This window comes from Cricetulus griseus, chromosome 4 (assembly GCF_003668045.3).
Source record: "Cricetulus griseus strain 17A/GY chromosome 4, alternate assembly CriGri-PICRH-1.0, whole genome shotgun sequence".
Classification (NCBI taxonomy): Eukaryota; Metazoa; Chordata; class Mammalia; order Rodentia; family Cricetidae; genus Cricetulus; species Cricetulus griseus.
The window spans coordinates 204,382,841-204,394,970 of NC_048597.1; the positions used below are offsets into that span (position 1 = coordinate 204,382,841).

At 39.0% G+C, this 12,130-nt stretch overlaps 2 protein-coding genes across 5 annotated transcripts in view; both read right to left on the reverse strand.

The window, feature by feature from the left end:
* Positions 1-4,823, reverse strand: part of Trpc1 (transient receptor potential cation channel subfamily C member 1) — a 55,760-nt gene extending 50,937 nt beyond the window's left edge. For 2 of the 4 annotated variants that reach the window (XM_027410928.2, XM_027410927.2), the window contains exon 1: positions 4,484-4,823. In XM_027410928.2, coding sequence (XP_027266729.1) covers positions 4,484-4,703 — 220 coding nt within the window. In that variant the 5' untranslated portion in view covers positions 4,704-4,823. The remainder of the gene's footprint in view (positions 1-4,483) is intronic. The other 2 variants (XM_027410930.2, XM_027410929.2) reach the window with 1 other exon arrangement.
* Positions 4,824-9,982: 5,159 nt separating this feature from the next.
* The window catches only part of Pls1 (plastin 1), a 38,245-nt gene continuing 36,097 nt past the window's right edge, over positions 9,983-12,130 (reverse strand). The window contains exons 14-15 of the mRNA XM_035444533.1: positions 10,382-10,506; positions 9,983-10,141 (exon numbers count right to left, since the gene is read on the reverse strand). Coding sequence (XP_035300424.1) covers positions 10,006-10,141; positions 10,382-10,506 — 261 coding nt within the window. The 3' untranslated portion in view covers positions 9,983-10,005. The remainder of the gene's footprint in view (positions 10,142-10,381; positions 10,507-12,130) is intronic.

The following is a 12,130-nucleotide window of genomic DNA, read 5'->3' on the forward strand; positions in this document are numbered from 1 at the left end:
TAACTAGTGATACTTTGTGAGCTATATGGAATGATATCTAGTGTAACCCCACTACTCTTGATGTTAGCTATACTCTTATCACTTCTACTTCCTGCAAATTATTTTCCTTCATCGTACAAAACTTCTCAGAAATAGTCAGTACTCTGCTTTTTAATTATCCAAACCACTCTCATCCCTAACCTCACACCCTTCAAATCTCTTCTAAAATAGCAAAGGTAGAAAGTACCATATATGCATATTAAGTAAGGTGTTAATACAACACTGGCATATGTTCTCAAGGAAATGCTGCACATTTTGAAAGCATCCTGAGCCCCAAGGTACACAAAGCTTCTACAAAAATTTAAATTGTCCTTCCTTATAATGCAGCAAGCCTACCACATACGTGACAGAACACAAAATAGCATAAATCTAGGGGTACAGGTGAAATTCTGCCTTCCCTATCCCTTCTCGAACTCCATAGTGAAATGTCCAGAAGGGACTACTAATGAAAATATGAATTTTCTGGTAATACTCTGTTGTAGAATATTATTTTAAGGTGTGTTACTTTTGTTTATGCTCTGGAACATTTGTTTAATGAAGCAAAGATGTGTTTGATTAAATAAAATTCACCTGTGGTCAGGAGGTTGAGTCAGCAATTAGCTGACAGGAAGTTGTAGGGAGGAGCTAGGTGGAGAAGGGTTTATAAGGATGGGGGAAAAACGGGCACGAGGACGTCTTGGGAGATGTGAGGTGCTTGCTATTCAACCTCTCTGGGAAGCAGAATTCCACCTCAACCTTTGAATTTTGAGTTCTTTGGACAGAGATTTAGATAATTTCCCTTTGTAGCATTGAAAGAGTCGCTGCCTAAGGTAACAGAATTTCCTCAGGCTGGGGCTCTTGCGGCCTGAACTGCTGTTGGTAGCAGTGGAGTTGCAGTTGCTGACTAGGATAGCTTAAAAAGCAGCAACAATTAAAAAAAGAGCATAAAACTCCACATGCAGCACTGGCAGAGAGTAAATACCTTCTTTCTTCCTTATTCCGAAAAAGCACTGATCACTGATATCAACAAAGCAAAAGGCTTATGTTCACAACTATGTTTTAAAAGGTATCATCTACTTAACACTATAAATGAGAAAAAGTAAAGACATAATTAAGTTTAGGTGCTTCCGAAAACATTATTTACCCTTTTAGTAGGCAAGAGGCCTGAGGGATATCACAAGTAATTACCACACTAACTCTCAAGAAGAGAGGGGGAAAAAAAACAACAACATGGTAGTCTACTTAATATTAATAAGACAACACATTTACTATCAGCTCTTGTTCAATTAGCTTTTGTATCTGAATTTCAGTCTCTCTGTCTATAAAGAATTCACAGATACACTTTCTAAGAATTTAATTTGGTAGTTTTATATAAAAACTTTGTGTTACATCAATGGAACAGAGACTTTCAATTCATCTTTTCTTATTTTTAATACGGAAAAAAAAAGTTTTGAAGCAGTCATCGTGCAGCCTTTAATCCCAGCACTTGGGAGGCAGAAGCAGGCAGATGACTGTGAGTTCAAGGCCAGCCTGGTGTACAGAGTGAGTTCCAGGACAGCCAAGGTTACACAGACCCTGTCTTGAAAACCAAAACGCCAACAACAAAGGACCATAATGGTCCATAAGAACCATTACTAATTGACTAATACTTGCTTGGATTGGCAACTGCCCATATTTATGGAACTAATTTACATAAAAGCTAGTTATTCCAAACCATAGAATCTTTCCCTTTCCTATTTTTGTTTACTCCTTACTCTGTACATTACTCATTTTAAACAACCATTCATCACTAAAATACATAGAACCAACTCATACCTGCAAATTTTCTTTTAGAAATCTCTAGCTTTTATTTTAGACTATACTATGAATACTTCATACATGTAGAAAGGATTATTAAATAAAACTAGTTGATTTTTCTCTGGACCTATTAAAGATACCATGCTTGCTTTTTACATTTACACAGAAAACAAATTGTACAAACTACCCATACAGATAAGAGTTAATTTCCAACTAGTACATCCATATAAAGGTGCCTTTTCTAACAAATTATTTTAATTCCTTCAACTATAATCAGATCAATAAAGCATAGTGGTGACTTGACAAACAACAGATCTAATAAGTGGAGTTGTGAGGATTAAATTACCTGGAAAAATATATATATTATTATTATATTTATATTTTAAGTAGTAGTATTGGTGATTGAACCTAGGGCCTTGTTTATGCTAGGCAAGTGCTTTACCACAGAGCTATATGCCCGGTCCCTGTGAACATCAGATGAAATGTTCTACGAAACACATGAGCACTCCACTCCAAAGCTATGTTAGTAAATGTTTGCCATTTGAGCTGATGAAGATTTCATTGTAAAAGGGGGAGTTATAGCTATCTCAAGAAAATTTCCACTTTTATATTGATTTGGGCCACAGTTAAAAGATTTTAACAATATTAGAGATTATGAACATAAAAATATGTGTTCCTCTAACTTCAACTCATCTTTAAAACAAATACAAATTAAAATTTTATGCAAGAAATATATAGTTTCTTCATCCTAGCACATTAATCCCTGTTCCACTTCTGCATCTCTCCAAGGATTTTAATGATGCTATAAATACATATCAGGTCCCAGTTTTCATAGACAGATATGAGATATCTCAAGCTGTTTCAACAGGTACTATGGACAGTGTATAAAACTTTTATAATTAAAACTCCTTTTGAGAAATCTCATGCACCCACTCTAAATACATGTGTCACAAAAATACCTGCTCCACCCATTCCCTATGGAGGGATACTATTTCAGCCCAGATACACGGAGGAGGGCCTAGAATAAAATGATGTGACAGACTCTGATGATCCCCATGGAAGGCCTCACTGCCCTTGGGGAGCAGACAAGGGGTAGGTTGGTAGGGGGCATGGGAGGATGGGAGGAAGAGGGACCAGGACAGGAGTTGCTATGTAAAATGATGGTTTCTAAATTTTAAAAGAAAAAGAATAAAATACCTGCTCCAATCATATTCCACTACAACACTTCTCTGTTCTCAGTTTAACAAGAATATCAAATCCCCTTTCCTAACATACTTTTAAATAATTACACACAGTTAACTAGAATAAAAGCAGTGGTTCGTGGCTGCTGTAGTACAACACAATCAGTTCCTTTCTGCTTTTAGATAATTTCTGAGGGAAAGAACTCAGACAAACCACTTGAGGAAAATTAAGTAATTTACGATCATAATTTTGTGACATAGACATATATTTTTAATTTCTTTATATTTCTAAGATTAGTCAAAGGTGTCTATGATAGACCTTAACAAAATGTTTATTTAATATTATCACATAAACAAAGTAAGCTGACAACAGACATAAATGGACTTTGTTTATATGTCAATGTGCTTTCAAAAAGTTGCATAAACAATTGCTTTTTGGCTAGGCTAAGATCAAGTGTAGTTGTATAAAAAGCGAAAAGCTATTTCAAATGCTTAGGTTAGGGAGACTGTTGTTGACTTAAACACATAAACAAAAACAAAAACTTCTGTAACTAGTATTCCCATAGTGTAAGCTGCCTCTAGAATTAGCTTTCAGAAGTCCGAAAGTTTCTAACGAAGTCTTCCTAAATGAATACAGCCTCTACACAACAAACTGCTGAACTGAGGAATGACAATTTTTTCAGTACTCTTTTTCAGTTAGGAGATAAAAGCAGTCTGAGAGCAACCAAGTTTCCATTCCTTCATTACAACGCATCACCTGAAAACATGCTTATCCGTTCATGTGACCATAAAAGTGACCCATTTCTAGATTCAAAAACAGTATATTCCACATATTTTGCCTATACTTTTCACTATCCTTGCCTTCCACCAACTCTCTGAATCAATAAACATTTCTCCCTAATTAAAAAAAAAAAAATACCAACACTCGAAGGGGTTCCCTAAGTTTGCGGAAAGGTTTGGCAACTAGGGACAGGATTTTTCCTGTCTCGTCCTTACTTCGTGCTATTTCTGCTTAAGATAATGGAATAGCTAATTCCACTTAAGTGTAACAGGCCAAGGCACTGGCGGCTGATGCTAAACAGAAAGTTTTTAAAAACAAAACAAAAATGCAAGGTGACAGCCCATAAATAGGAGAAATCATAAGGGGAATTAACAAGAGTTTTCGGATTAGAAGGTCCCAAACTAGCCTCTGGCTCCCAAAGGAAAGACTCCAGCCTGCAGTTTATCAGTGGCAGAAGTGGAGCAACTTTGAGATCAGTGCTCCCAACTAGCCACCCAAATATCCCACCTGCAGGAGTCCACCGCCCCCGCGCTACCTGCCCTCTGGCTCCTGCTCAATCAGGCAGAAGTCCTGCGGGCTTCACAGGTAGGGAATAGCCGCCCACGCAAGAAAAAGCGGGAGTGTCTGGAGTAAGCAGAGGCAAGGGCAGGACCCAGGGAGTGAGTCTTAGGGTGTCCCGAAGCGGAGAAAGGGGTCTAGCTCTCACCCTTGTCGCACGCGAGCAAGAAAAGCTTCTCATTCAGGGTGTTCTCCTCCTTCACCTCCCGCACATCCTTCAGCGCCATCACTTCGTTGGGCGACGAGGAGGATGGGGAAGAAGGCAGGGAGGAGGAGGAGACGCCCGAGAGGTCCGTGCTCGGGTACAGGGCCGCCATCATCGCGGCCCACGACGGGGGCAGGCCAGGAGACGGAGGCGGGGCCCCCATGGGCGCCGACCCCGACCCCAGCCCGGATCCAGAGCTGGAAAACGGGTGAGTCGTTCCCCCGGCCACATCTGCGTGCGGCCCGTTGGCCCCGAAGGGCGTCGCCTCGCCCCGGAACCAGCACTCGCCCTCCACTGACAGCCCCAGGTTGGTGGCCGCGCCGGCGCGACCCCGGGGCCAGCGCCCTCTGCCCAGCCGCCGGCGCCCCGGTCGAGCTGGTCCGCGCCCGTCCGGGGACGACAGAGTGGAGCGCGCCAGGGCGGCAGCTGAGCGCGGGGCCGTGCCAGGAGCCGCAAGGGGCCGCGCAGGGGGCGGCCCGGCCTGAGCGAGAGAGAGGGCCGCCGGCCGAGGAGCTCGGCGGTGCGCTTCGCAGCACGTCAGGCTCCGGGGCTGTGGGAACCGCTGGCCCAGCTGCACCCGCAGGAGGCAGAGGCTCGCCGCTCTCTCCTCACGTCATCCTCAGCCCCGCGGAGGCGACGACACCGGGGCGGGGCTTGCGGCGAAGCCCGGCTCCAGGGGGCGGGGTCTGTCGGGACGGGGCTGGTGGGCGGGGCTCAAGGCCTGACGTGCCTCCCTCGTCAGTCGCCTAGTGCCCCTGCAAGCATCTTTGAGCACCAGAGGAGGGGCATGGCAACCTTCTGGCCTCTGTTCCCAGGTTGAGGATTTGTGGTAATTTGCTGCTGCCTGTAGCTGCTGCTGTTGCCGCTGCACAGAAAGTAAATATGCTGCAATGTGCCATTGAGCTTTTGAGGAGTTAACGTTTAGTTGAAATCCCCTACGGAATTGTCCTAGAGCCTGGCCAAGGAACCAGATTTGGGAGTTTGTGTTTGTTACTCTTGTTCTTAAAGGCCATTAAAATTTTTCTTGTGATCTAATATGGCCTAGCATTCCTGATATTTTCTAAAGTCATTATATATACATATATATGTGCGAATGTATGTATTCACATGTAATTCAAAGGTGACCTATAGCCATTGCATATAAACAGTTTAGGGCTTAACTCCCTACAGTTTTCAGTGTATTTATTACATCTGTCACATAGGATTTTAAGACATTTGTTATTTAGACATCAGCTGACTGACACATAGCATGTGTGACTTGAAATTACATCTTTTCAATAATTCCTATTATAGCACGAATTCTAATTGGTATTAATAATAAAACCTCAGAGTCAACTATCAGGAGGTGAAAGCTGAAAGATCAGAGAAGCAAAGTGGCCAGTCACTGGAGTTCTTATCTCTACTAATGCTCAGACCAACGCAGTGGTCCTGTCTTCATACTGTATTCTCAGATTGCACTGCTCCTCAGACTGCCCTGAGCTCCTCTCTCCACCCAGCCATATCCTTTCCTGTCTCCACCTACCTCGTGCTGGAACTAGAGGAATGGGATCTCAAGTGCTGGGATCACCTTTGTGTGGGCTTTTTCTCTTTTAGACAGATTCAATCATGTAGTCCAGTCCAGAGTGGCCTTGAACACAGATCCATCTGACTCTGTCTCCCTAGTGCTGGGATTAAAGGTATGATCACCACTGCCTGGCCTCTATGGATAGCTAGTGTGGCTAGCTTTGCACTCTGATCTTTAGGCAAGCTATTTGTTAGATCATAAACAAAATATCACTACATCTTATTGCTTCCTACAGTCAACTCTTGGGGAGAAATCTGAACTCTATGCTTAATGTTTAGATTTTTTAAGACAATGGATAAATTTACTTATGAGTACCTTAAATTTGAGGGGAATATTTCTGCTCCCATTGAGGCTGCTTTGTCCCATTAATTTTTCTACCAACATTTAATTCCCCAAAATTTTAAATCCACATCCTCTTTAAATGTTCTCTAGATGGTCTTAGTGGATGCCAAAGACATCTTTTTAAACATTTTTCTATGTGTTTACTTTAAAATAGATCGTCTCTAGAGTTATTCTGGCTTTTGTTTCTAGACAATCTCTCCATTATTCTGTAATGTTCAATACAGTTCCAGGTTTATGTATTTGGTGAAATTTCTATGTGGCTCAAGGTGAGGCCAGTGGAAACAGAAACATGCTTGCTTCTGTATCTTTACTTTTTATTGACCAGTAAAATGTTTAGCCAGTAGCAGAACTCTAACCGACCTATCCAAAATTTCAGTATTAGTTAGGTTAAAGAATTCAAACGACTCACAGCCCTATACACAGATTCTTTATACAAAGGACTCCTATGGACCTGGATTAATTTCTAAGATTTGAGAGAATTCCAGCCACTTGGGTAGTAATCTCAGGAGACCTTTTAAAGCATTACAGAGTCTCCTTCAGGCAATCTAGTGTTCTAATACTCTTCAGCTTTTTGGATTGTCTCAGCTACAGACGATCTCCTTCCTCTCTAGTAATCTGCTTGGCCAGCATAACTTGGATCATTCTAACATCACTTACATATTTTGCATATATGATATGAAAACCAGTGGTGAAGTTATTATGATGAACAATGACATGCAAAACTCAGCAGTAGCATATTACTCTAAGCAAGTCAAGTCACAGGTATAAAAGAGCAATCAAAACTCCAGAGAAAGGAAAGAAATTCTGATTTAGATCTAGTCCTACAAGCAAGGTAGATCCTATTTATAGTTTTCAATATCCTCCCTCCCCTTTACAGCCCCAGGGCCACATCTCTGTTTCTTTTTCATAATAAAGAAACGTAGATTAGAGCCTACGCCTACTAGACTCTTCTTTTGCATTTTCCCTGCTGAACACAGTCCCAAACAAAGTGTCCTTAGACAGACCTTTCCTAACTCCCCAAATAATCTCCCTCTGCTCCCAAATCAGACTGTAGCATATTCTCCTGCTGCTTCCTTCCACTATCACTATTTGTTTTATTTCTTGCTATTTTTTTATTGGCTGACTGTCTCTACGAAGATCTAGGTCAAAAGACTGTCTATATTTTTCTTAGCTGGATCCCAAGAATCTCATGTAGTATATGAACACTGGAGACAATAAATTTGTGCTAGTGGATTTTATTCATTCAAATTATTTCATTGCAAGCTAAACTTGTAATAATCATGTAGTTAATCTGTAATAAAATTCTTCATATGAAGGCAGGTGAGTTGGCTGAGTAGATAAAAGTACTATTTGTGCAAACCTGAAGACCTGAGTTTTTGTTGATTTGTCAAGACCAGATTTTACAGTGTAGCCCTGGTTGTCCTGGAACTTGCTCTGTAGACCAAGCTGGCCTCTAGATCCGCCTGCCTCTGCCTCTCAAGTGCTGGGATTAAAGGTGTGTGCTACCACCTCCTGGTGAAAACCTGAGTTTTATTCCCACAGAGGTATAAGGAAAAACCTGACTCCACAAATTTGTCTTCTAACCTCACATGCAAATGCATGCATGCCCATATACACACATCATCCACACAATGATAAAAACATTAAAATTTTAGAATTTAAAATTTTCTTCTAAAAAAATATTTTTACTTTATGTGCATTGGTGTTTTGCCTGCATGTATGTCTGTGTAAAGATGCCAGATCCCCAGACAGTTGTGAACTGCCATGGGAATTAAACCCGAGTCCTCCAGAAGGGCAGCCAGTGATCTTAACTACTGAGTCATCTCTCCAGCCCCCAACTCACCTCCAAAGAAAGATTTTGTATTACTTCATTTAGGTGTTGTATTCTTTTGTGGGAAATACCAGACCAATATTGAAAGCTCTATATATTTCTTTAAATGAAATAAATACACAAATAAACATTCTACATACACAGCATTTTATTAAATATACTTTGTGAGAAAAAGAACACCTTAAAGTACTAAATTCCATGTAAATCAGATTATCTTAGTAAATAAGGTGGTGAAAAAAATCAGAAGCGTAATTTAAATAATCTCAGAAAAAGAACAAAAGCATACTTACATCTTCATATAAGAAAACAATCATCAAAATATAAAAGGCAAATCTCTTGTAGAAGAATATATTTCAGAACTCCACCTGTTAGTATTTTATTTTATAAAGTCTAGCCTACACACACAAACACTCTCACTCTTAACGTATATGTTTTCATCAGTAGAAGAGGAGGATGTAGACAACTCATTCACACAGAGATAAGTGAAACACTTTCGTTGCTTGGTAGGATTGCTCACTGGCACTAAAGTGGAAAATGAGGGGAGCATATTTATAGCTTCAACTATGAGCCACAGAATTTCTCTCCTGCTAAAAATTCTGAGGAAAAGAGGTTTCAAGTTTTAACCTTAGACATTTCCAGTTTATAAAGGCAGGACTGTGAAAAACATGACATTATGATGGACATTAGCTTTTAAATGTTTTCTACTAAGGTTATTTGGTGGGCATATACTAATTATGTAGGCTTCATTACAACTAGTAATGGAACTAGTAAGTGCAATGTGATGCTAACAGAATAGTATCAATGTCAGCTGGGATGTTCTATTCAATGTTTGGCTGCAAGTACTTGAAAGGAACTAGGTGAAAAATAACTATATGCGCATTCATAATTAACATCTGTAAAGGATCCTCACATATCAGATATCCACAAGCTGAAAAGTGTCACACACATTGTAGGGGTAAAATAAGTACTAAATGGCTGGCTGACCACTTAATATGTACCATTTAAGAGAATCTGGGTAATTCAAATGATTTAGGGAAACGCATATATATATAACCCACGTATTCCAACCCATAGTATTATGCTACATGTCAGAAATAAAGCTGTATTATCAAACTAAGACATGTAAAGTAGCAAAGCAGTTACAATCAAACATTAAGTAAAAAGTTCCTACAGCTTGAGTGAACCTTGGGGTTTAGTCAAGACTTAGTTTTCATGTTAAAAAAATTAATGTTGATGAACTATACTTATCCCCTTAAATTAGTATATGAGATAGAAAGGTTACAATTTTAGATCACTTTATATAGGGGAAAAACAAAAGGATTAGGTTCAATTATGACTTTAGGTATATTTGTCATCAAAATTAAATAACACTTCAAAAAATCCAAACACATTTAATAGAAGGACCAGACAAAACTTTATACAGATCTTTTTTGAACTATGAAAAAGAATGATTAGTTTTATTTTGGTAAGACCTTTAGGAAATAAACTAATTTAATTATGAAATAGCAGCTTGATACGATATTCCTGTATTGGTACTGATTGTTAAAGAAATTGTGTTATCCAAAAGATTGACAAATTCTAACTAGTATGGACAAGATATTATTTATTACTGAATACAGAACTATTTTGAGCATACAGATACTCTGATTTTATACCCACTACATTTCAAAATTCTGTAAACTGAGACATTCGATGTGTTTAATGTGGCAGATCATGGTAAATGGTTCATTATTTTATTCTGTTCAGTCCTTTTCCCATTAAGCAGGCAAACACTGTCATAACCATCTTTGGTTTTACTTCTACGAGGTCATCAGGTAATGCATATATCCGGGCACCAATCTTCCGAGCAACTGAAATGGCGTATCTTGAAAAGACAAGAAAGACATCTTGGGACTTGTTAGCGACCATGTTCTAAACTAATACATTTTAACAGAAGAATCTTGTTGTGAGATCGACTTTACAAAAAAAGTTAGGGATGTGAATTTTTTTTTTAAAAAAATCATATTCCCCACACAAGCTGTACTTTAAAGGAAACAAAACATCCCTGTGAGTACTTTAGGTGATGAGAAATCACTGTGGTCTAATATAAACCAGAAAGGCTTACTTAGCATTGTTCAGTTTGTCCTCATCAGTCAAGTTTTCTCTCTTGATCATTTCTTGACGAACTGCATTTGGTGCAATGGCATCTATTAAATCTAAGACAGGCAAACTTGTACTAATAGATTTATCCTAGGAAATAAAGAAAACATGTGTGAACATCTTACCTTTAATTTTCACAAATGTCAGCCCCTTCTGACATAGTCACGCAACTGAAACCAACCTATAAATTTTCTTTGTACTTAATATTAAACTATTCTGCAACCTACACATATAATAAACCATTTAGGTTACGATTTTCCTTCAGTCCATGTAAATTATAGTGTATAAAGAGTTGCCCCATACCTGAATATGATTTATGGTCATAATAGTTCCTACTTTTGCCAACTGTAACATCTATTCTGCAAAAAAAAATAACTTTTGAGATGGAGCTGATGCATTTTAAATTAATAATTTCTTATTTGTGGACCACGAATCCCTAAGGCTTCAGTTAGTATTTTCAGAAAGGATAATCAGATAGTGAAAGGAACCTCTAATTTACAAAGATAGTGTTTTGGGTGATTTAAATCTTTACTTGTCATTATTTTTTTTAATCCTAAGTCCCAGAAACAAGTGGACTGTATGTTCCTTTAAGTACGCAAGTCCAAAAGATTAAATGGCTACACAACCAATAAAAGCAAAGGATTTGAACTGTGACAGTATAACACCGGTACCCAAGATACTCCGTTTTGCAGTTACTTCCAAAATGAATTAAAAATGGACACCTACTCTAGGGGATAGAGTATTGTAGTTAAAGTAAACAATCCTGATCTGAACTGATTTTGTAACTTGTCTGCTCATGGACAAATGATCTTTTTTTCTCAGCTTGAATAATGACCTCTATTGCTGGCCTACCAAACACTGGCTCACTCTTTACCTCTCTCTATTCTAACAGAACCCACATTTTTGCTGTGTCCACACCTTTCATGTGGCCATGAGCTTCAAGGAAAGCTCTTGCCATCCAGTGCTCTAGGAATGAACCTGAATTGAGTGTAGGTCATGCATTCTAAAAAAAAACCCCTGATGTGTAAAGAACAGAATACACAACCAGATATATAATATATCTACATATTAAAAATTCACAGGGAAAGGCTGGAGAGATGGCTAAGCAGTTCAAGAGCGCTGGCTGCTCTTCCCAGAGGACTTGATTTGATTTCCAGGGCGCATGTGGTGGCTTACAGCACTCTTTAATTCCAGTTCCAAAGAATCTAAGCCCTCTTTCTGCCCTCCACAGGCACTAGGCATGCACATGGTGCACAGACTTACAATTAAAAAAAAAAACTGTAAGGGAAGAGGTAATTAACCAGGAATACAACAAGAGGAGAATCAGCTTTAGGGAATAGTTGACGTGTTAAATGGCAAAGCAGTAATGGTGGTGGAGGGAACTATTGGCTAAAATAGTCCCAAAGTCTAACATTCCTCTGCATTTCTGCTATTGTAGTCAATATGTTTCTCTTTAATCTAAACCGATTTATATTTCTATTCTTGGAGACAGAAGCATCTTTATTTAAGCTCTGGGATGGGAATGCCACAGGATTCTTGACTATTACTTTAATGAACAATAATTTTTCCCCTCCTATTTTTCATGTTTTACCTTGGAGAAAGTTTTTACTGAATTAAATGAAAAGTTTAAATTTCTAAAGATTTTTATCAGATCCTTAAGTAATGTTTCCAAGAAAACAGACATATCTTCTAACTTCCCTGACTTGTACATTAT